We start from the raw sequence: 25,234 nt of genomic DNA on the forward strand, positions 1-25,234 counted from the left end.
GATTAATTAATGACCTCATTGTTAAGGATCCTCTAGGGAGTAGCAACCATAGCATGATAGAATTCAAAATTCAGTTTGGGGGTGAGAAATAGAGTCCCACACTAGTGTTCTCAAATTAAACAAAGGATATTACATAGGCATGAGGACAGATTTGGCCCAAATAGAGTGGGCAGGAAGGCTGAAAGGTAGGACAGCGGATGAGCAGCGGCAGTTGTTTAAGGAAGTACTCAAGTCCTCACAACTAAAATATATCCCAGTGAGGAAGAAAGATGGTTAGGGGCGTAAAAAACATGCATGGCTAAACAAGGAGGTCAAGGACAATATAAAGACAAAAACTAAGGTATACCATATTGCAAAGGCCAGTGGCAGGCTGGAAGATTGGGAAACTTTCAAACATAAACAAAGGGATACTAAAAAAGTAATAAAAAAGTAATAAAAAGAGCTAAGGTAAATTACAAAAGAAAAATGTCAAAAAGGATAGCAAAAGCTTCTAGAAGTATAAAAGGGAAGAGAGTGGCTAAGGTGAATGTTGGTCCCTTGGAAGATGAAACTGGAGAGTTAATAGTGGGGAACACTGAAATGGCAGAGATATTAAATCAATACTTTGCCTCAGTGTTCATGGTGGAGGACACTAGTACTATTCCGATAGGAATGGGCAAATCAGAGGTAATAGAAAGTGTAGAACTTAGAACAATCAACATCGACAAGGGAAAAGGTACTCTACAAACTATTGGGATTGAGGGCAAACAAGTCCCCCAGGTCTGATGGTCTACATCCTAGGATATTAATGGAAGTGATGGCAGAGATAGTGGATCTATTGGTTATAATATTCCAAAATTCCCTGGACATGGGAAAGGTTCCAGTGAATTGGAATAATGCTAATATATAATATAATATAATAACGCCCTTATTCAAAAAGGAAAGGAGGCAAAATGTGAAAAATTACAGACCAGTTAGTTTAACATCTGTTGTTGAGAAAGTGTTAGAATCAATTATCAAGGAAGCAATATCAGGACATTTGGAAAGTCAAAACGCTATCCATCAGAGACAGCATGGTTTTATGAAGAGCAAATCACGTTTGACTAATTTGCCAGAGTTCTTCGAGGATGTAACAATCAAAGTGGATAATGGGGATCCTGTAGATGTAGTATATCTAGACTTTCGGAAGGTGTTTGATAAGGTGCCCCACAAATGGTTAATTCACAAGGTTAGATCACATGGGATTAATTAGCTTGGTTAGGTGACTGGCTGATGGACAGAAGACAGAGAGTCGGGATAATTTTTTTTTTCTGGATGGCAAGAAGTAACTAGTGGGGTGTCACAAGGTTCAGTCCTTGGGCCCCAGCTATTTACAATTTATATTAATGACTTGGATACAGGGATAGAAGGATCTACAGCCAAATTTGCAGACGACACAAAAATAGGCGGGACAGTAAGTTGCAATGAGGAAATAAGAACCTTACAAATGGATATAGATAGGTTAGGAGAGTGGGCCAAAATGTGACAGATGGAGTTTAAAGTGGATAAATGTGAGGTCATGCATTTTGGACAGAAAAATGGGAAGGCAACTTAGTATCTAAATGAGGAGAGACTTCGGGGTGCTCCGGTGCAGAGGGATCTGGGTGTCCTTGTTCACGAGTCACAGAAAACTAGCATTCAGATACAGCAGATAATAAAGAAAGTGAATAGAATGTTGGCATTTATAGCTAAAGGAATAGAATATAAAGGTAAGGAAGTATTGTTGCAACAATACAAGGCATTGGTGAGACCGCACCTGGAGTATTGTGCACAGTTTTGGTCCCCGTATTTGAGGAAAGATATAGTGGCATTGGAGGCAGTTCAGAGGAGGTTCACTAGATTGATTCTAGAGATGAGGGGTTTGTCGTATGAAGAGAGATTGAACCGTTAAGGCCCATACTTTCTGGAATTTAGAAAAATGAGGAGAGATCAAATTGAGGTATATAAGATGATAAAAGGCATGGATAAAGTAGACGTGGAGCAGCTGCTTCCTTTTGTGGGGCATTCTAGGATGGGAGGTCATAGTCTTAGGATAAGGGGTAACAAATTTAAAACAGAGTTGAGGAGAAACTACTTCTCCCAAAGGGTTGTGAATCTGTGGAATTCGCTACCCCAAAGCGCGGTGGATGCTGGGACAGTGAGTAAATTTAAGGAGGAGTCAGACAGATTTTTAAATTGGCAATGGGGTAAAGGATTATGGGGAGAAGGCAGGAAAATGGGGATGAGGAGCATATGAGCCATGATCGAATGGCGGAGCGGACTCAATGGCCTAATTCTGCTCATATCTTATGAACTTCTGAAGAGACACTTTAACCACTGCCCCTTGACATTCACTGAATCCCCCATTGTCAACATCCTTGGGGTTATCATTGACCAGAAACTCAACTGGACTTGCCACATAAATAGAGTGGCTACAAGAGGAGGTCAGAGGCTGGAAATACTGCAGCGAGTAACTCACTTCCTGACTCCCCAAAGCCTGTCTACCATCTACAAGACAAGTCAGGACTGTGATGGAATGCTCCCCACTTGCCTGGATGGGTGCAGCTCCAACAAATAGCCTTCTCAACTTGCCTGCCACCTTCAAAGATTAGTGTATATGAACTCCAGGTGTCTCTGTTCCTCCACACCCCTTTCAAGTACCAGAGTTGTTCTGAATTACTGCACTTGTTGTCATAGTCATATAGTACAGAAACAGGCCCTTCAGCCCACCATGCCCATACCGACCATCAAGTACAATCTATACTATTCCCATTTACCAGCACTTGGTCTATTGCCTAGTGTGCCTTGGTGATTTAAGTGATCGTCCAGATGAGAGTAGCTGCCTCAATCACCCTCTCAGGCAGCAGGTTCCATGTGAGGTTCCACCACCCTCTGGATGAAAAATCTTTTCCTCAGATCAACTCTAAACCACTTACTCATCACCTTAAACCTATGCCTGTCGTCTTAGGTGCCTCTGTCATGGGAAAAGATTCTTAACGATCTACCCTATCTATGCCTCTCATAATTTTGTGTACCTCTATCACGCCCCCCCCCTCCACTCCCCTCAGCCTCCTCTGCACCAGAGAAAATAAACCCAGCCTATCCAGTCTCTCCTTATAGCTGAAGCTTTCCATCCCAGGCAACATCCTGGTGAATCGCCTCTGCACCCTCTCCAGTGCAATCTTGTCTTTCTGATAGGATGACGCTCAGAACTGCACACAATATTTAATTTGTGGCCTAACCGATGTTTTATAAAGTTGTACCAAGTCCTCCCTGCTCTTATATTCCACGCCTCGGCTAATGAAGGCAAGCATTCCAGTTGCCTTCTTCGTCATCCTATCTACCATGCTGCCCCCGTGATTGCAGGGGGGTGGGGGGGGGGCAGATGTTGGTTGAGGCTGCCTGCAGTAGCAGCAGCCTGAACAGCTCGCTATCTCTCTCTGTCAGACTCCTGCAGTTGCTTTTGAGCATGTGCAGAATCAGAAGACTGCACATGCGCAGTAGCTCCCTCTACAGGCTGGCTGGTGAATTAAGCCCAGCCCACTGCCTGCAGCAGCTAGAAACAGTCTAGATCATTTTTTCAGTAACTAGGTGCATAAGAGTAAGTGTGAAAACTCACACTAGTTAGACACTTAGAATCAATCTTGTAAATTTCTGCCCACCGTCTTTTTGGCAAGTCTCTTTAGTAAAAGAAAATGTCTTTGGTTTGGTGTCAAATTCTTACCTGATTACTGTCCAGTGAAAGACATTTCATTAAAGGAGCTGTGTAAATGTAAGTTGTTGTTGAGGTGCTGACATGTTGCTTGTCTCACACAGGCAGATCTACAGATCCAGTTGGGTGATAAAGGATATTTAGTGTTTGGAGTGATTCTATTCATCTGGGAACTGCTGCCAACAACTTTAGTTGTCCTCTTCTTTCGTGTAAGGAGTCCAGTCCAAAGTCTGGTAAGTACGTTCAAACTTGGTCAATGTTCTCAGCACCTCTTGAAGCATACTGGGCATTATTTTAGATTGCAGAATTTCCAGGAACAGAATGATATCTCAGGTATTCAAGTGTGGGAGGTGTAGGAATTTTCAAACATTCATTCCGACACATCCAAGGAGGGTTCACACAGAGGGAATAACAAGGTCACACAGTCACAGGAGAGTCATAGAGAGAATGACAGTTGCACTTGTTACACAGAATAATTTGCATAATTAATTTTGCAGTACATTCACCCTTCTCAACAGTCATTGGTTGAACTCTTAGAACCATACTTAGAAATGTGAAATAATAAATTCAACGAGGGCATTTGGTGTTTGCCGGTACAGATAGGTGAGTTTGAACTTGCTATTGTGGTTGTCACTGCTCACGATTACTTGTGCTGTTGCAGACAGGGACCGGAATGTCGTGCAGTCATGGGTTCACTTCCAGGGCCTTTTTCTTTGACAATCCTCGACGGTACGACAGTGATGATGACTTGGCCTGGAATGTCACCTGTCACAGTGCACTCAGCAGGTAATTATTAGAAACTCATTTCTGACTCCACTGCAGCTCAAGAAAATCATGGAATTGTTTTTTTTTCCATCCATGGGACGTGGGCGTCACTGGCTGGGCCAGCATTTATTGCCCATCCCTGAGGGCATTTAAGAGTCAACTACATTGCTGTGGATCTGGAGTCACATGTAGGCCAGACCAAGTAAGGAAGCAGATTTCCTTCTCCAAAGGACATTAGGGAACCAAATAGGGATTTAACGACAATCGACAATGGTTTTATGGTCATCACCAGATGACCAGACTCAGAGGTGGAACAGTCAAGTTGAATTCACTTTCCTATACATCAGACTTTTAATTCCAGATTTCCATTGAATTCAAATATCATATCTGCCATGGTGGGATTTGAACCCCGGTCCCCAGTGTATTAACCTGTGTCTCTGGATTACTAGTCCAGCGACAATACCACTACGCCACTGCCTCCCCATACATTGTACAGCACAGGAGGCCATGTGACCTGTTGTGCCTTCATCAGGTCTTTGCTAGAACTATCCAATTGGTCACTTTTGAGTATTGCTGAAAAAAAAAGACATGTCAAAACATTTAATCTTGCACTCATCAGAACATTGACAAGAACTCCAAAGATAAAGGGAACAATTTATACTTTGATAAAATTGATAAGTTTAAGTTTATTTATTAGTGTCACAAGTAGGCTTACATTAACACTTAGTGACCCAAGCCGGGAATCGAACTACTGTGCCATTGTGCATTCTCTATGGCAACGCCTCTACCAGAATCCACTTGCCAGCCAATCAGTACTCACTTCTCATGAAGTATAAATTGTTGTTCCCTATACATTTAATATTCTTGCAAATGTCCTGTTAAGTGCAGGACAAAAAGCTTCAACGTCTTTTTTTCTCAGCAATATCTCCAGCTGCACTTCAACTATGCCCAGTGTCTCCTTTTCAAATACATATGTTAGTCTCATCACTGGGGGAAAAGCAAGAGTGGTCAAATGTGAGTTGTTCTTGCAGAGAGCTGACATGAACACGATGACTGAATGGCCTTTTATGTAATTCTACTCACTTGGAAGTAGTGGTTGAATCTATTACTACCTCCTTTCAAGCAACGCATATCAAATCACAACACTCCACATTTTAAAAAAAATATCTCCTCTGGTTCGCTTGCCAATTATCTTAAATCTTCACCTCGAGTCACCAAGTGATTTGATTTGATTTATTATGGTCACATGTATTAACATAGTGAAAAGTATTGTTTCTTGCGCACTATACAAAGCATACTGTTCATAGAGAAGGAAACGAGAGAGTGCAGAATTTAGTGTTACAATCATAGCTAGGGTAGAGAAAAATCAACTTAATGCAAGGTAAATCCATTCAAAAGTCTGACAGCAGCAGGGAAGAAGCTGTTCTCGAGTCGGTTGGTACGTGACCTCAGACTTTTGTATCTTTTTCCTGACGGACAAAGGTGGAAGAGAAAATGTCCGGGGTGCGTGGGGTCGTTAATTATGCCGGCTGCTTTGCTTTGGAAGTGTAGATAGTCGTGGATGGGAGGCTGGTTTGCGAGACGGATTGGGCTACATTCACAACCTTGTGTAGTTCCTGTACTCTGTCTCGTCATTGTTTGAGATCCAACCACTACGGTGGTGTCGTCAGCAAACTTAAAAATTGAATTGGAGGAGAATTTGGCCACACAGTCATAGGTGTATAAGGAGTAGAGTTGGGGGCTGAGAACACAGCCTTGTGGGGCATCAGTGTTGAGGATGATTGTGGAGGAGTGTTGGTGCCTATCCTTACTGATCGTGATCTGAGAGTTAGGAAGTTCAGGATCCAATCGCAGAGGGAGATGCCGAGGCCAAGGCCACGGAGTTTGGAGATGAGTTTTGGGGGAATAATGGTGTTGAAGGCTGAGCGGTAGTCAATAAATAGGAGTCTGACATAGGCATCCTTGTTATCTGCTCTGCAAGCAAAAACGGTTTCTTCTTATTTACTCGTCAAAACCTTTCATAGCTTAAACAACTCTTAAATTGCCTCAACCTTTTCTGTTCTAAGGAAAACTGTAGCTTCATTAGTATCTCCACTTGCCTGAAATCCCTCATCCATAGGTGCCCAGAATTGGAAAATCCAGTTGAGACCTAGTGGATGAAAATCTCAATTCTCTGTTATTTCTCACCAATCTTTCCCTATTCAATCTCTCCCAAACATATGGATTCCTTATTGGGGGAGTGTATATTTCACCGGTGCCCAGGTATGTCTTGTTCACAAAAAGGACAAATCTAATCCAGCTAATTACCGCCTGTGTACACTCAATCATCAGCAAAGTGATGAAAGGTGTTGACAACAACAATCTGACAACACCAGGTTAAAGTCCAACAGGTTTATTTGGTAGCAGAAGCTTTCGGAGGTGTTGCTCCTTCTTCAGGTGAGTGAAGAGTTGTGTTCACAAACAGGGCGTACATAGACACACACTCAATTTACAAGATAATGGTTGGAATGCGAGTCTTTACAGGTAATCAAGTCTTTACAGATGTGAGTGGAGAGAGGGTTAAGCACAGGTTAAAAGAGATGTGTATTGTCTCAAGCCAGGATAGTTAGTAAGATTTTGCAAGCCCAGGCAAGTCGTGGGGATTACAGATAGTGTGACATGAACCCAAGATCCTGGTTGAGGCCGTCCTCATGTGTGCAGAACTTGGCTATCAGTTTCTGCTCAGCGATTCTGTGTTGTCGTGTGTCATGAAGGCTGCCTTGGAGAACGCTTACCCAAAGATCAGAGGCTGAATACCCTTGACTGCTGAAGTGTTCCCTAACAGGAAGGGAACACTCCTGCCTGGTGACTGTCGAGCGGTGTTCATTCATCCATTGTCGTAGCGTCTGCATGGTCTCCCCAATGTACCATACCTCGGGACCTTTCCTGCAGCATATCAGGTAGACAACGTTGGCTGAGTCGCAAGAGTATGCACCGTGTACCTGGTGGATGGTGTTCTCACATGAGGTGATGGCACCTGTGTCGATGATCCGGCATGTCTTGCAGAGGTTGCTGTGGCAGGGTTGTGTGGTGTCATGGTCACCGTTCTCCTGAAGGCGGGGTAGTTTGCTGTGCACAATGGTCTGTTTGAAGTTGTGCGGTTGTTTGAAGGCAAGAAGTGGGGGTGGCCTTGGCGAGATGTTCGTCTTCATTGATGACATGTTGAAGGCTCCGGAGAAGATGTCGTAGCTTCTCCGCTCCGGGGAAGTACTGGACAACGAAGGATGCTCTGTCCGCCGTGTCCCGTGTTAGTCTTCTGAGGAGGTTGGTGTGGTTTTTCACTGTGGTGCGTCGGAACTGTCAATCGATGAGTCAAGCGCCATATCCTCATAAGAACAGGATATGGCGCTCGACTCATCGATCAACAGTTCCGATGCTCGAGACAATTCACATGTCTTTAACCAGTGCTTAACCCTCTCTCCACTCACATTGTCTTTACCTTTAAAACTTGATTACCTGTAAAGACTCGCATTCCAACCATTATCTTGTAAATTGAGTCTGTGTCTATGTATGCCCTGTTTGTGAACAAAACTCTTCACTCACCTGAAGAAGGAGCAATGCTCTGAAAGCTTGTACTATCAAATAAACCTGTTGGACTTTAACCTGGGTGTTGTGAGACTTCTTACTGTGCTTACCCCAGTCCAACACCAGCATCTCCATTTCATAACAACAATCTGCCCAGCAATGCATAGTTTGGGTTCTGCCTGGGCCACTTGGCTCCAGACCTCACTACAGCCTTGGTCCAAACATGGACAAAATACCTGAACAAAAGGTGAGAATATCTCCTCAATGTCATAGAATCTCTACAGTGCAGAAGGCCATTCGGCCCATCGAGTCTACACCGACCACAATCCCACCCAGGCCCTGTCCCCATAACCCCACATATTTACTCTGCTAATCCCCAGACACTAGGGTCAATTTAACATGGCCAATCAACCTAACCCGCACATCTTTGGACTGTGGGAGGAAACCTGGGCACCCGGCGGAAACCCATGCAGACATGGGGAGAATGTGCAAACTCCACATTCAAGGCCGGAATTGAACCCGGGTCCCTGGCTTTGTGAGGCTGTGCTAACCACTGTGCCACCGTGCTGCTCAAGGCAGCATTCAACTAAATGTGGCATTAAGGAGCCCGAGCAAAATCGAAGTAAATGGGAATCAATCTCCACTAGTTAGTCATACTATGCACAAGAGAAGGTGGTTGTGGTTATTACAGGCCAATAACTGGTGATAGTGTGCAAGGCCCAATCACTTTCAATTGCTTAACCCTCAAACATAAGGCTAGAAGTGACAATATTCACTGATGATTTCACATTGTTTAGTACCATTCACAACTCTTCAGATACTGAAGGATTCTGCGTTCATATGTGGCAAGACCTGGACAACATTTAGGCCAAGGCTGGCAAGTAACATTTGTGCCAATAAGTGCGAGGCAATGACCATCTCCAACAAGAGTCCAATAAGCTCCTGTGACATTCAATGGTATTATTATCGCTGAATTTCCCCATCATCAATTGAGGACAGTCGCCGTTGACCGGAAACTGAATTGGACCCGTCCTATAAATACTGCAGCTACAAGAGCAGGTCACAGACTGAGAACTCTGTGCCTTAACTCACCTCCTGACTCCACAAAGCCTGTCCAGGAGTGTGATGGAATACTCTCCATTTGCTTGAATGGGTGCAACTTCAGTAATACCCAGGAAGCTTGTCTAATTCAGGATAAAGCAACCCCACCCATCATCTGAAATATTTACTCCCTCCACCACTGGTGCACAGTAGCAGCAGTGTGTACTATCTACAGATGCACTTCAGCAACTCATCAGGGTTCATTCAATAGCAGTTCCCAAACCTGTGACCTCTACCACCACTTGCAAGGCCTCACACATTCATGGTTTGGAACTTTATCATCATTCCTTCACTGCCACATCTAGTCTTTCATCCAATGTCAACATATGCATATTCTAGTGTCACAATTTCATTTTGAGCAGGGATGTGGGAAGGAATCCCTGCAGAGTGATTGGCAATGAGAATGCTAGTAGTGTGTCCCAAATGGATCATGTGATGGCTGTTGTGTAGTTGAGATCAGATATTACAACAAAAACCATATCAAATGTGCGGCTTTCCCAGTCTGTGTAGTGCAGTTTCTTGAGCTACAGCTGACCTTAGGAAACTATCATTTCACAATAGTCCGGCATGAGGCACATAATCACAGCCCCTGAATTCACTGTGATCTTTCTTTGTAGCTCGTCAAGTATATCCCAAATTACGGACTACTATGGAACCAAGAACCAAAGCTATAATTACGAGGAATTTGCTTCATTCGCTTCAGATGCCCAGGTGTCAATACATGCAGAGATCCATCCGCAAAACTCCCCGTCAGTCATGATCTGAAAGGGGTATTCTTTCAATAAGCTGATTACCATTAATTAGTTCAGGAACAAACACAGTTTTTAAAAAATGGATAACTAGGACAGTTGGCTTGGATCATGTGTACACTTGAAAGGTTTGTACTGAATATTGTTTTACTGACAATGCTAACTTTGAAAATATTTTCTTTTAAAAACTGTTTTTTTCATTTATCTGACATTAATATAACCTTATGTCAAGATTATTAGAATTATTTCAGTTTATGTAAATATTGTACAGTTACCACTTCAGAGCCTACGATGCAATGAATCACAATAAATTTTAGCCAATTTTAACAGTATCTTTCTGGTCTCCGGATACTATTTATTTTCTATTGGAGAGAACACTATCCTCACCTGTCTCTGTGCCTGCTCCATTTTGTTTATGGTTGGGCACCAAGCCAGAAATAAATTCCATTTAAAAAACAAACCCACTTGGGTACCCTCGAAGTTATGGTACTGAATGAGTGATCCAGAGATGGAGATTAAAATAGCATTGTAATGTCTTAACCAGCACCTGGAGAACCTTGAAAGTTGTTGGATTGTAAAAGCCCACCAGTGTCCTTCATTAAGAACATAAATTGGTATGACATCCCAAAGGTAGTTTACGGTCAGTTTGCAAACAGCAAAGGACCTCAAACAGAAAAGTGGTAATAACTAGATTTTTTAAAAAAAGATAGCACTGGAGAGAGAAAAGCATTGCTTGGAACAATGGAAGAGCTTTCCTGCTTTCAATTCAGCCAAGGTATCTTTTACACCACCCAAGAGGATGGACAGGGTCTTGATTTAACATCTCATGTGAAAACCTGCAGCTCCAAAAGTGCAGCACTGCTTACTTGGTACTGCAGCGGAGTGTCAACGCAGGTTTTCTGCTGAAATCCTTCAAGTGGAACCCACAACTTTGGGACACTGAGACCAGATTATTACATTGACAGCGTAGTAAAAAAGTCTGAGTTGCTGGGTTGCAGTTTATTGAGCAGTTGGCATGCCTGAAACATGTACTTGGGGAATATGGTTGGCTCACAAAAGGGCTATAGTTGTTCCAGAGTCCATCGCCACAGTTCAGAAGATTGGTTTGTTGGCGAATTTCAATTTTCATAAGTGCCAGTGATACTGTATGACAAATATGTTTATCAAAGAACCCCTATCTTTCTGGATCCAGTAAATAATTCATATTCTGAAATTAATACTCTTTTACATTCTTAAGTTCACCTCCCTCAGCTTCTGCCCTGCCATTAAAATCTTCCAGGAATTTCATTCCTGGCGCCTTCAGAAACATTGACCTGATCATTTCTCAATCAACCTGTTAGCTTATCCTAGCAGTTGACATATAGGTGGACGAAAATGATCTTTAATTTTTTACACTGTTCTTAAGAGATAATTTCTGAGCACAAAATTGACAGGCATGAAAAGATCAGCTAGTTCATCAAACCGGCCCTACATGATTAAACACTTTCCTGTCCTGGACCAAAAAGAGAAGAAATATTTGGCAAAAGTCCTTTGATTGCCTAGAAGTATGGTACTGGATGAGTGATCCAGAGATTTGAGATTAAAATATCATTGTAATGTGTTGTTCAGCGCCAAGAGAACCTTGAAAGTGGTTGGATTACAAAAAGCCCACCAGTGTCCTTCAGAAAGAACAAATTGTCATGACACCCCAAAGTGTGGACTGTGTGCAGTTATTGGTCTACTTTTCTAAGGAAGGATGTTTTTGCTCTCGAGGGAGTGCAGCAAAGGTTTACCAGGCGGATTCCTGGGAGGGCTCAAAGGTGATGGAAAGAAAGCAGGATTAGACTATTGAGTTGGGTGATCAGCCATGATTGTAATGAATGGCGGAGCAGGCTCATAGGGCCAAATGGCCTCCTCCTGCTTCTATCTTCTATGTTTTATGCCTCAGGCAATGTGAACCTGCTCAAGAGATCACACCGTCCAAGTTTTATCTATAAAGATACTTGCTATCTGGTGCAATTGCTACCCTAGCCAAGAACTGGCCCAGCTCCCTCTTCTATGCATTTCAGCTGATCTAACCAATTAAACAGCAATAAATGCTTAAGATGTAATTGAAGCAACATATATACTTTACAAAAGACTGTCAGAACCTTAAAGAGTATGTTTTAGTAAAAGCACAGATAAGACTCATTGCACAATACTTTCATTCACACAGTTGTCAGCTTCTTTCTCCTTATTCAAGGATGCTTGATCCAAGGAGAAGTCCTTCTTCGACCAGTTAATGTATTTGGTGAACTGACATTTTGACTTAATCCTGAAGACGTTAAAAGGAAATTAGCCCAATTGGCTGCAGCAACTTTCCCAGCACCAATAATAACAATGGCACAGGAAGAGCGACATTGTTAGCTTGGTTGCATTTATCTTTTTAAAAAAAAAGTTATATAATTAAAATAGCTGATTGGGGTGCCAGAAGTTCAAGGTAGTTTCAGACTTGATTAATATACACATGCTCTCACACAACCAATTTCCCAGTTTATTACTGCAAAGGAACAATAGCCACAGCTACATGAATGCACAAAGGTAATATTCATCTCTAAATGCATGATGAAATGTCATAACATCACTTGCAATATGGATCCTTCAACAGGCTGTTCTTAAAACAAGGTGTCAGTTTTCAAAATGGATAGCTAGGAAAATTTATTTTTCTTTTAAATAAATACATCTGACAAGTGCAGTAAACACAAGAGGTGCAATTCAATATTTTCAAAAATTTTGCTCTCTTTATGCTGAACAGACATACAGTACATCAAAACCAGAAAAAAAATCAACTCGGCAAGGTTTGGAACACAGGCGACTTGTGATCAAAGATTTTTTTAGAAAGCATTTTTACAATCAGTTTTGTCACATTGACCAAGCAAGCACTCCTGTTGCTTAAGGCAGGATACAGATGCACCAAAATATTAGTGATCATGCAAATGAAAGTTAGGAAAGTGTTATAGTAACAAAGTGCAGTATCTGCAGCTAAAGGTGATAGATTTTTGTATTTGCTTTCAGAGTTGTAGTTGAAGTAGTAGTTACACAAAGGAAACAAATGCTTGGTTCACAGAACATGGGTTATTCCAGTCAACATTTACAAATGTGCGTTCAAAACAAATTACTGATTAGCATTTTTAAAAATTTAGAGCAAGTGTGTGTCATTTTGTTATTTGGATATCTGCTCTTCTCCGGCAAGGAATTACAAGTAGATAAAATTGCACACTGTAGAAACAATGGCTCTTCATTGCTACTTTCTGCTGAAACTGAGTGATGCAAAAGGACTACACAGAAAATAAAAGGTGGCTCAGTATCTGGTTTCTTCCCTGAAATCATAGCTTATTAGGCAAATTAAAAAGACATTCATTGCCTCTGCTCATTTAACTTAACATGTTGAAACAGAGTGCATAGAGATAAATTGTTTAAATGCTTGTCAGTACAATGCCACATTTGTTAGGCCCACATGACTTCAGCAGCTTTTGTTTTGTTGTACTCAGATATACTTTTCATATTTAAAACCATAGCTATTACTTAGGTGCTATTTTTTTGTGATTAGTTCTGATCTATAGTAAATGATCACAAGTAGAATGGAGAAAATTGATATTTCCAGTTATAGCTTGAACCCACATGCATTCTCTACATCTAGAACACCAAAAGCCAAAGAAGAAATTCCTGGTTTAAACAGCTTGTTTTAAACAGATAGTGTGTTAAAATAAATGATATATTACAGATAAAATATTCATTGTAAAAAAGCAATTAAGGTCGCTTAAGAATATAAAGGAGCATTAATTTGCTGCTGGACAAATATTGGAATTCAATTGAAAACTGGAGATTTTTTCTTTGGTCTTTCTTTCTTGCTGTAGAAATTGTGTTTTTTAAAAAACTACACCCCAATGCTTCATTCTCTGATGGAGGTTTCCCAGCCAGTCAATATGCTTATGCATTCCCTTGACACAGATGTTTCCACTTGTGAGGGAGGTTAAAACTACAGGCCATAAATAAAAAACAGTTGCTAATAAATCCAATAAGGAATTTGAGCAACTTCTTTATCCAGCAAGTGGAACTTGCTATCACATGGACTAGTTGAGGTGAATACCATAAATACATTTAAGAGGTAGGTAGACGAGTACCTGAGGGAGAAAGGAATAGAAGGTTAGGAACATTTGAGCCTACTCTACCATTAAATAAGATCATGTCTGAATTTCTACATCACTCCCACCCTTCATCTCACGTAATCAGTATAACCTTCTATTCCTTTCTTCCTAATGTATTTATCTAGGATTCCCTTAAATGTATTTATACTATCACCTCAATTTCTGTGTAGAAGATTTCTCAATCGCACCACTCTCTGGATCAAGATGCTTCTTAGTGACCACCCTCTCTTCCCCACCAAAGTGAATAGCATGATAACAGGTAATGTTATTTGCACTAATGCACCTGCTATAAGCAGTAATCGGGTTCGATGAAGAAAGGAAAATGGAGACCCATGTGTAGCATGAAAACCAGCATGGACCAGATGGGGCAAATGGTTCATTTCTATGTTGCATACACCATGGAACTCTAAGCTAATAAGTTTGCAAGTAGCCCAGAGTAGTATACATCAAATTTACTCTCCCAGTGGGTGCACTGACCAACCTCTACTTAACACCATCTCCAACCAAGAACCCAACTGGATCTAAGAATGCTTCATCCAACTAACTGACACACAAGGTGTAAATTTAGAAGTACAAGCTTGCAGGCAGCAAGATCTAATGACTTCAATCTGCAAACCTTTAGCAAAGGTGCAGATATACAAACAGTAACTTACTAATGGCATAATCTTTTCTGAACTTTTATATTTTAATATTTTGAACCGTGCATCTATGTGAACCAGGCAGAAATTTCATACCCACTATACAGGGGCTGAACAAGTATCAGCAACAACCAAGAGATTAAGACACGAACAAAGGCAGGAAGTACAGTTTACATAACAAAATATAGTCACTATTATTTGTGCTATATACATATATAATGATATCCTTGCTGCAGATGTTCCAACAATAACTTGCTTTAAGCCCACAAGTAGATTTTAAAGAGTCACATTGCTTTGATCCGCGCTTCCAAAAGGTTGCTCTCCATCAAGTACGTCAGCAGGTTAGGCAGCTATATTTGGTCAATTCAGAGTGACCTGCTTAATACAGGATACTAAAATCTAAAATAAAAGCAGTCACTGGGAACAAGCTACATCATGGTGCTGACATCTATTTTAAGTGGAAAGCAAATTTTAAACAAATATTATTGCTTTTTGATTTTGAAAACCCTTGTCATCTAAAGTACTTCTTCTTGGGTTCTCTTCCTGAAGGCAAGTCCAACCCACAGCACCACATTGTCTACCACAGATAGGGCAAGGAGACAGACCTGGTATCCACCCCAGCTAGAAGAGGGATTGAACCCTGTGCTGTTGGCACCAATCTGATCCACATCAGCTGTCTTCCCCCCCTCTCCCCAGGAGTCCAAGTGCTGTGGCAACATACACTCTTACATGCATGTTGCAGCCTGGAGCTATGGATAGTGATGGTGGAGGCTCCAATTTCCTTCCATCACATGGTTAACATTTAGAAGTACAGGGTTATCAAATTGTGAAAGAGAATCCTCGCATTTGATCAAATCTATAGATCCTTATGACAATCACAATATACTTTTTTTTTAAAATGGTCTTAAAACCCTCCATTACTTTAGATTACCAACATTTAGAAACTGCTTCCATTTCTCCACAGGATTTGATTAAACACTTAAACATTGCTAAAAAGCCCACTTAGCTCATTGTACAGCAGTTGAAATTAACATTTTTCCAACTGTTGTTTTTATTTTTTAAATTACAAAAGTCTTGCATCCTCACTTAATATACAAATGACACAATCTGACACCCAGAGTGACAGGAATTATTTTAAGGGAGCCTGATCATTTTACAGTTCATTCGAACTTTATGCCAATGATCAAAGATTTAGGATGAACTGCCCAAAAACAATACTGACACGTTAGGTTCCAGAAAGTCCTCTCAAATCATTGGGGATTAAAAATAACTACATTTGCATTTTAAAAGTTTAGTGCAGACAAATCTAGAACTGTTCAGATTTATAACTTTCTTAAATGGATAAGGCCTGGTAGTTTTTGAAATCAAAGAAATCCAAATATGTGGTCAGTTAACAAGAAAAGAAACTTACAGACCATGAACACTGTAGGTTTGGGAATAATTAAGAACCTTCAAAACATTTAATTCTATTAGGCTCACAAGGAAATGCTATTAAATGAAATGAAATGAAGTTGTTGTTCACTATTACTAAACCAAGTTCATCTCTTTACCTTTCACTCACTCAAATGCCAACGCAATACTGTAAAATGTGCAACAGCTACTGGATCCCTGAAGAGTCTGAAGTTTTGTTGAGTGCCAGAGGCTGGGACAATGTTACAAAGTCTCTACCCAGCACCCATCTTTGTTTCCACAGCATTTGTTACCTCTTGCCCTTCAATAGTATTTTGAAATTCTGTAACTCTTGTATACTTGTTGAAAGCCTGAAAGAACAAAGCAGCAAAGTTATACAATAGCCTCAAGACCATTGGAGTCAGCTATTTTAATAGCTATAGTGCATAAACCCAAAGGTTACAGACTGGAATGAAGAAAGGGAAGACAACTAGAACACTAGCCAGAAGCTCCCCACTTCAGGGAGGAACCTATGCACATTATGGAACTGTGCTGCTTCCTTAAAGAGCATTTTAGGGGCAGCACAGTGGCACAGTGGTTAGCACTGCTGTCTCACAGCACCAGAGACCAGGGTTTGATTCCCGGTTGGGTCACGGTCTGTGTGGAACCTGCACTGGTTTCCTCCAGGTGCTCCGGTTTCCTTGCACGGTCCAAAAGACGTGTTGGTTAGGTGCACTGGCCGTGCTAAATTCTCCCTCAGTGTACACAAAGTGTGGCGACTATGGGATTTTCACAATAACTTCACTGCAGTGTTAATGTAAGCCTACTTGTGACACTAATAAATAAACTTTTAATTGTCTTCTCGGAAGTTAATAAGCACACAATTTTAAATAATTTAACAAGTATTATGGGATAAGGGTGCACATTTCTTAAGTAAAATGGATCCCTGGAAGAAATAATTCAAATGTTTCTTGCACTTGCCCTAAGTAGCCTCCACGTGGCTATGCAAGTGTCAGGAAATATCATATATGACCAATTTGTTATAGCCAGAAATCTGTTTGACACAACATTATCAGTGTGGCTGATATTCAACATTCAGGGTTCCTCTGAAATGATCCACAGTCTCAACTTAATAACCAGGTAAAATTAACTTAAACCTTAATGTTAGAAATGAGATGATGGTGCTGCAATTGGTATGTGTCATCAGCAAAATGCATTAAGACAACACATTAAACCACACATACTTGCATCTCAAGTTAATGATCAGGTATTGCCCATCATGGACTGTGATAACAGCCACTTACAGCAGAGGTAAGGACATACATGGATGGTAAACATATCTCGCCTGATTCTTTTGTCCAATTAAAGCTCTCCTTAACCTTCTGTTCAAAGGAAAACAATTCCAGTGTCCCCATATAACAAATAAAAACAAAAAATGCTGGATAAACTCAGCAGGTTCGACAACATCCATGGAGAGAAACAGAGCTAATGGGCCCTATGTTACCATTTTGATTCTAAGTGCTGGGCGGACTTGAAACTGGGAATGTTTCAGATCCGACTTTTAGACCCATTCTCAGGTGCCCCCATAAGCAAACTGCCTGCAAAAATATCAGCAATTCCAAATTGCGCTGTAGAAGCCTGTGGGCGGGGCTTAACCCGCCTGAAACCCTGCAGCTCCGATTGACCCATGCGCAGACAAAAAAAAGGATGCTGCTCCCCTGCCACATTGCTCCTGGGCCACTTAATGCCTCCCCCTGGCCCCCACAGACATTGTCCCACGCCCCAACATTACTGACCCCCCTTATCCCCCCACTGATCTCAGGCAGAGTGGCAGCAGACACCCCCCCCGCCCCTTCCCCTCCACTGACTTCAAGCAAAGTGGCAGCGAACCCTGCCCCCTTTCCCTCCACTGATCTCAGACACGCCCCCCCCACCCACCCCGACTTTCCCCCCCACTGATCTCAGGCAGACGCTCCCCCACCCACCCCGACTTTCCCTCCACTGATCTCAGGCAGAGCGGCAGCAGATGCCCCCCTTCCCCTCCACTGAAGATAACAGAATGAGCTAATAGGAGAAGAGTGGGAGCAAACTGAACAAGGGACAGATGGACATGTGCAGAGGGGTGGGATTGTGTTGGGGCATGCCATGGGACTGAGAGAACAATATGGAGTCTTTACAGGGGGCAGGGTGTGAGGTGCTGTAGTCAAAGCTATGGAAGTCATTGATTTGTAAGAAGTATTGGTGGTCAGTCTATTGTCAGAAATGGAGACAGAGAAGTCAAGGAAGGGAAGTGTCAGAGATAGACCAGATAGAAGGCGAGACAGGGGTTAAAATTGAAAGCAAAAAATTGATGTATTGTTCCAGGTCCAGATGAGAGCATTAAGGGGCACCGATAGTCATTATTTGGGAAAAGGCCCGAGTAAGACTGGAACAAGGAATATTCCACATACCCAACAAGACAGGAATAACTGGGGCCCATGTGGGTATCCATAACCACACCTTTTATTTGCAGTAAGTGCGACAAGTTAAAGGAGAAATTATTTAGTGACAGAACAAGTTCAGCCAGGTGGAGGAGTATGTTTGGGCCTCTGCTCGAGGAAGAAGTGGAAAGCCCAGAGATCTCCTGGTGGGGGAATGGAGGTGTAGAGGGATTGGACATCCAAAGAGAAAGGAGCTGGTTAGGGCTGGAAACTGCTGATGTGATGTAGAGTATTGGAGGAATCACGAACGTAGCTGGGAAGGAACTAGACAAGGGGAGTGAGAACAGAGTCAAGATGGGAAGAAATCAGTTTAATGGGGCAGGAACAGGCTGATGCACTGGATCTACCTGGGCAGTCTCATTTGTGGATTTTAGCAAACAAGTAGAAGCAGGTTGTGCAGGGTTGGACGACTATGAGGTTGGAAGCTATGGTGGGAAGATCCCCACAGGCAATAAGGTCAGAGAGAGTTCTGGAAACAATGGCTTGACTTTTGATGGTGGGATCATGGTCCAGAGGGAGGTAGGAGGAAGTGCCTGACAGTTGGCATTCAACCTCTGGGAAGTAGATGCTAGTACACCAAAAAACAACACCACCACCATTGCTGGCAGTTTGATAATAAGGTCAAGGTTGGACCCAAGAGAATGGCAGCAAGATCAGACGATAGATTAGAGTGGGTAATAGGGACAGAGAAATTGAGGTGGCTGAGGCCATACCAACAGCTCTCAATAAAAATATCAATAGCAGGTAGAAGGCCAGAGGGAGGAGTCCGGGTTGGGGGAGAATACTGGAGGGAGGTGAAAGGGTCTACTGAACAGGGCGGGGGAGGAATCCTGCCCAAAGAAGTGAGCACAGAGGTGAAGGCGAGTTCTGAAGAGCTCAGCATCGTGCCAAGCCTGAAATTCATTGAGGTGAGGATGTAAGGGGATGAAGTTGAGTCCTTTGCCGAGTACAGAACGTTCAGCATCAGGGAGTGGAAGGTCAGACGGTATGGTGCATACACAGTAAGGGCTGGGATTGGAAGAAGGAATGGGGTCAGGAGGGACGGAAGTGTGTGGAGGGTTCTGAAAGGGCATTAGTATCTTAAGTTTCTGGAGCTTGCATTCCTTAACACCAGAAAGAAAGAGAATGAGCGTTTTGTTAAGGTGTCAGGTGATTCAAAGAACGAAATGGAACTGGGGATAAGGACAGTTTTGAGAGGGCGTCAGTGCTGCTGGAGAGGTCCAGTGTGTACATGTGTGTGGATCGCAAAATGTGACGAGAACAGCAGTCTGGAGAGCTTTGAATGGCCCGGAGATATCTGTAATCTTGGCCTGTGGGGATCTTCCCACCATCGCTTCCAACCTCATAGTCGTCCAACCCTGATTCTCTTTCTTTCTGGTGTTAAGGAATGCAAGCTCCAGAAACTTAAGATACTAATCTTGGGTGGATTCAAAACATAAGGGATGGATTTTGGAGTCAGAGTGAGGTGATACCCAATTCAAATAGGATGCACAGTGCATCTTCTGCTTAGGCATGTTACAGCTTCAGGACTTGATACAGATTTGAACAACTTCAGACAGCGAACTTTGCTCTCCATCTTGACTCTCTGCCACCCTTCTCCCGCTATTTATTCACAACCCCACCCCACCCTTCCCCCGCATGGCCACCCGTCCCTTGATGTTTAATTTTGCTTCCACTGAGCATTAATCTTCATTCTCCTTGTAACACAATCCATTAACACACCACTTTGTCTTATCTCAATGACACCTTTATCAATCTCTCCTCTGCTCTAACCTATATCTATATTCTGCCTCACATCCTCCACAACTATATAATTCATTACATTTCTACCCTGGTTTGAATCCCATGATCATACAGGTGTGCAAATAATGGATTGGGGACATATTTTTTGATTTTTAATTTGCTGCTATGGGGAAATTCCAGTAAGTCTTTTCCAACAGTTCAAACTTTCCCTGCTGCTCTTCCTGCGCTTCTTTTGCTTCGTGTTCACATATGGGCGGCATGGTAGCACAGTGGTTAGCACTGCTGCTTCACAGCGCCAGGGACCTGGGTTCGATTCCCGGCTTGGGTCACTGTCTGTGTGGAGTTTGCACATTCTTCTCGTGTCTGTGTTGGTTTCCTCCGGGTGCTCCGGTTTCCTCCCACAGTCCAAAGATGTGCGGGTTAGGTTGATTGGCCATGCTAAAATTGCCCTTAGTGTCCTGGGATGCGTGGATTAGAGGGATTAGTGGGTAAAATATGTAGGGATATGGGGGTAGTGCCTGGGTGGGATTGTGGTCGGTGCAGACTCGATGGGCCGAATGGCCTCTTTCTGTACTGTAGGGTTTCTATGATATCCTATGATTCTATGACCCGCACATCGTGGTATGGAATGCGAAAGCCGTATTGAGTTTAAAGCCGCGTGCTCCTGCTTTGTAAATGCACTGACTAAATAAACAAAGAAGTCTCAAAAATTGTGTTCACGGGGCCTACTATATTAAATATGATGGAATACAATGGGGGAAATTTAAATATTTCAAAGTCCATGGCAATATTACCCGAGTAGAACTGCATAACTCTCACATGTTTGTGTTATCACTGATTGGCAGTACACATGGTTCTGGTCATACATTCCGTACATCAGAGCAAGACTCAATAGAACAAGTACTCAGTCAGTGGAACTAACTATATTAATTCACTTTATATTGAGGAGGTGCCAGATATAAACTTCACTTCCCACCCTTCCTAGGAACAATGGGCTCATTGTTGGGATTCCTGGTTTACAGTAGGTCTCCAGTACTTCTAAGTGGCTATTATTCACATGTGCATGACAATGAATACCACATGCCAATCAACTGTACAGCAATACAGCCAAGACAGATCAGGCCTTCATTGGATGCCACACACATCTGCTTTCAGTGGTAGTCACTAAAAACTACTGGTGCCCAATCTAACCCAGAGGATTAGAGGCAACGTTTAAAACACCTTCACAACAGCCCTGAAAGAGATCAGCTAACCCACAGTAACCAGTGTTCTACACAACCTAGATAGCAACTCATTGGGCCAGTAAAGAGAACCACCGCAAAAAATTAGATGAGCCCTCTTCCTTTGATAATACATTAAAATACAGCACATTTAGAAAGCAGTTCTTACCTGCCAAATGCATTCAGAAGAGCAACAACCTCCTGTCTAGTGAGCTGAAAGCCTGACGAAGGACCTCGCTCGGGAAGATTCTTGATCTCTCGTTCAGAAAATAAAATCTTCAGAGCAGTACCCAAACCCTGAGTCTGGAGAGGAGACCAGAAGATGAAAGTAAGTGTTCTGCTGCCTTTTCTAGGAAAGGTTGTGCATTGGGAATATTTTAATCAGTTTGATTTTGGGTTTTTCAGTTGCTCCACCTTAAGGTTAAATTTTGACAAAAGTCATCAACCTGATGTTTTCACCCCCCCACCAATGTTGCCTGACCTGCTGGACATTTCTATCATGTTTTCCTTTTATCCATCACACAAACCAGCCTCCCATCCATTGCCTCTGTCTGCACTTCCTGCTGCCTCGGCAAAGCAGCCAGCATAATTAAAGACCCCAAGCACCCCGGACATTCTCTCTTCCACCTTCTTCCGTCGGGAAAAAGATACAAAAGTCTGAGGTGACGTATCAACTGACTCAAGAAGTACTTCTTCCCTGCTGCCATCAGACTTTTGAATGGACCTACTTTATATTAAGTTGATCTTTCTCTACACCCTAGCTATGACTGTAACAATACATTCTGCACTGTCTTGATTCCTTCTCTAGGAATGGTATGCTTTGTCTGTATAGCGGGCAAGAAACAATGCTTTTCACTGTATGTTAATATATGTGACAATAATAAATTAAATTTAAAAAATCCATTTTGAAGTACAATAGTTACAGGTTTAAGCAGTATTTTGTAACTGGTTCAAAAAAAAAACCTTCCAATACTGCAGCTAGGACTAAGAGTGAGTATTGTGGTGCAGAGAACTGATGAGAGGTCAACCTGAAATGTTAACGGTTTCTCTCCACATACACTACCGGACCTGATGAGATCTTCTGCATTTTTGTTCTTATTACTAAATTAAACCATGGCAGTGGAACACTGGAGAAGGAAAGATATTGAGCAATTCTTCATCACAGAGTGATCAAAGTCTGAAATTGACTCCTAGATAGGTTGGTGCATTCCTCAGGAAATCAGAGTTTCAATGGCAACATTCACTTTTCACATGTATGTCTTCTGGACCTATGGACAATGATGGTAGAGCTTCCAGTATTCTTTCCATCACATGGCTGACCAGGAATCTCTCCCACTCTTATTTCCTGCCACTGGCATGTGTTGGAAGGATTTGTGGTTACATATCAACCACGATTGGCCGGATTATGGACACACGTACATTGTCCTGCCAATCCTAGGGTGTGACTTAAACTTCTAGCTCAGGGGCAGGGATGCTACCGACTGTACCACAAGACACCTCTCAGATGGAGGAGTGGAAGCAAAAACTCCGGAATCCTTTAAGAAACAAGCAGTTGCCATAATGGGGATGACATCAGGATCTCTAAATGACAGAACAAAACTTTCCAGAGTAGTTTCCTTTATCCTTTGGTGAGAAGAATGATTTCCTGTGAGCAATAACAATAACTAGAACAACTAATCATGCGAGAAACCAGAAAGACGCGAAACATTGCAAGGCTTGAGATCGGGGGGGAAAAACCTGCACTCGGGTAACTGGAGGGCTGGAAACAAGCACCAAAGCACCTCCTTTAAGTTTATTATTATTAGTGTCACAAGTCGGCTTACATTAACACTGCAATGAAGTTACTGTGAAAATCCCCTAGTCACCACACTCTGGTGCCTGTTCGGGTAACACTGAGGGAGAATTTAGCATGGCCAATGCTCCTAACCAGCACATCTTTTGGACTGTGGAAGGAAACCGGAGCACTTGGAGGAAACCCATGCAGACACAGGGAGAATGTGCAAATTCCGCATAGACTGTGACCCAAGCTAGGAATCAAACGGGTCCCTGGTGCTGTGTGGCAGCCGTGCTAACCACTGTATTGCCCATTTGGTAAGCAGAGTGGATAAAGCAGTTGTCTTTGTCAGACTGCAGATCCTGGCTGAAAGCATCTATCCTGAATCCCAGTGTAGTTTCAGAGCTGGAAGATCCACAATCGACATGATCTTCTCAGTTCAGCAACTGAAAGAGAAGTCCCACAAACATAGGGGACCACTATATATGGTTTTCATGGATCTCGTCAAGGTATTCAACCATGTGAGCAGAGGTGGTCTGTTTAAGCTGAAGAAAACTGGCTGTCTGCAGAAGCTGCTCAGCGTAATGTGCAAGATATGCATGGTAACTTCGGAAAGCTTGGAGAGCCATAGTAAAGTCAAACAACTTGCATTCTGACACCAACACTGTCGTGTTCTTCTCCTTGTTGCTGTCATATGCCTTCAAATCATCTACAAACGGTAGTTCTAACATACTAGAGCTTTCTGAGATCCTAGACAAGTGCGCTAAGTCCTCGTCAGAGAATGACTCTATACCAATGATGGCATGCTAGCATTCCACACTGAAGAATATCTGCAACAGCAAATGGAGAGAGTCTCTCATGTCTACAAAAAGCTTGGTTTGATCATTAGCATCAAGGTGACAGATGTTGCCATATCAATCAGTATTGACACAGCTGGAGGTTGTTGACAACTTCACCTATCAACACTCCTCAATCACTAGCGATCTGTCACTTGATTCTGAAATCAAGACGCACATCGCAAAAGCTATAGCTGTTATTTCCAAGCTGCAAGAACATGAAAGAACCAACTGACTGAGAACATCAGTGTCTACTAGGTCTGCATCCTCCTCTACGATCATGAGACCTGGGTAACATATGCTAGGTAAGAAAAATGGCGGTCTCAGAATTTTTAATAGCATCTCTTGACAGTTCAGAGGATAAGATGACCAACTCAAGAGGTCGTGATGTATGCTAATCCCATTAGTGTATACTCATTGGAAAGCCAATGACATGTGAGCTGGTTCAGCATGCTCATCAGATGGATAATGGCCATATACCCAAAGACATTCTGTACGGTGAACTGTGCACTGGGCCATGACCTACTGGATAGCCATACCTCCACTACATGGCCACCTTCAAGCAAGATATGAAGATAGTGATATCAGCACAGACAACAGGCAGACAGTCACTGATGGCCGTGACCTCAGGAGGCTCACTGGTTGGAGGGACACTGGGAGAGGTGAGAGACATAGCTCAGCTGGTTGAGGAGAGGTCGAAGAGAAAACAGAGCCAACAAATCTTGCACCTTCTCAGTCCACTTTTCATCTGCAGCAAATGCTGCAGAGACTGTCATGCTAGAGAGTGGCTCCTGAGTCACACCAGGAACGATTTAACGCATTTGACCACCAAGGCGCAAACCACCATCTCACAAGATGGAAGGCTGCCAAAGAAGTGGGATAAATTCTGGGCCGGAACTGAATGGTGTCATGGAATCTTTTACATCCATCTGGGAGGGCAGATGGAACCTCAGTTTAACATCTGAAAAATGCTACCAACAACACTGCAGCACGCCAAGTACCGAAGTGTCAGCATCTGATTATGTGCCTAAGTCTGGAAATGGAAATGGTGGGAGTGCTACCACTGAGCCATGGTTCACACCTGAGGGAGAATGCTGCCA

At 42.6% G+C, this 25,234-nt stretch overlaps 2 protein-coding genes across 2 annotated transcripts in view; one reads left to right on the top strand and one right to left on the bottom strand.

Moving 5' to 3' along the window:
• The window catches only part of gpr137ba (G protein-coupled receptor 137Ba), a 34,453-nt gene extending 24,490 nt beyond the window's left edge, over window positions 1-9,963 (top strand). Inside the window, exons 5-7 of the mRNA XM_078213775.1 lie at window positions 3,814-3,942; window positions 4,371-4,495; window positions 9,757-9,963. Coding sequence (XP_078069901.1) covers window positions 3,814-3,942; window positions 4,371-4,495; window positions 9,757-9,904 — 402 coding nt within the window. The 3' untranslated portion in view covers window positions 9,905-9,963. The remainder of the gene's footprint in view (window positions 1-3,813; window positions 3,943-4,370; window positions 4,496-9,756) is intronic.
• Window positions 9,964-13,636: 3,673 nt separating this feature from the next.
• The window catches only part of ero1b (endoplasmic reticulum oxidoreductase 1 beta), an 84,865-nt gene continuing 73,267 nt past the window's right edge, over window positions 13,637-25,234 (bottom strand). The window contains exons 15-16 of the mRNA XM_078213414.1: window positions 21,694-21,827; window positions 13,637-16,452 (exon numbers count right to left, since the gene is read on the bottom strand). Coding sequence (XP_078069540.1) covers window positions 16,392-16,452; window positions 21,694-21,827 — 195 coding nt within the window. The 3' untranslated portion in view covers window positions 13,637-16,391. The remainder of the gene's footprint in view (window positions 16,453-21,693; window positions 21,828-25,234) is intronic.

The sequence above is a fragment of the Mustelus asterias genome, chromosome 5 (assembly GCF_964213995.1).
Source record: "Mustelus asterias chromosome 5, sMusAst1.hap1.1, whole genome shotgun sequence".
Taxonomy (NCBI): domain Eukaryota; kingdom Metazoa; phylum Chordata; class Chondrichthyes; order Carcharhiniformes; family Triakidae; genus Mustelus; species Mustelus asterias.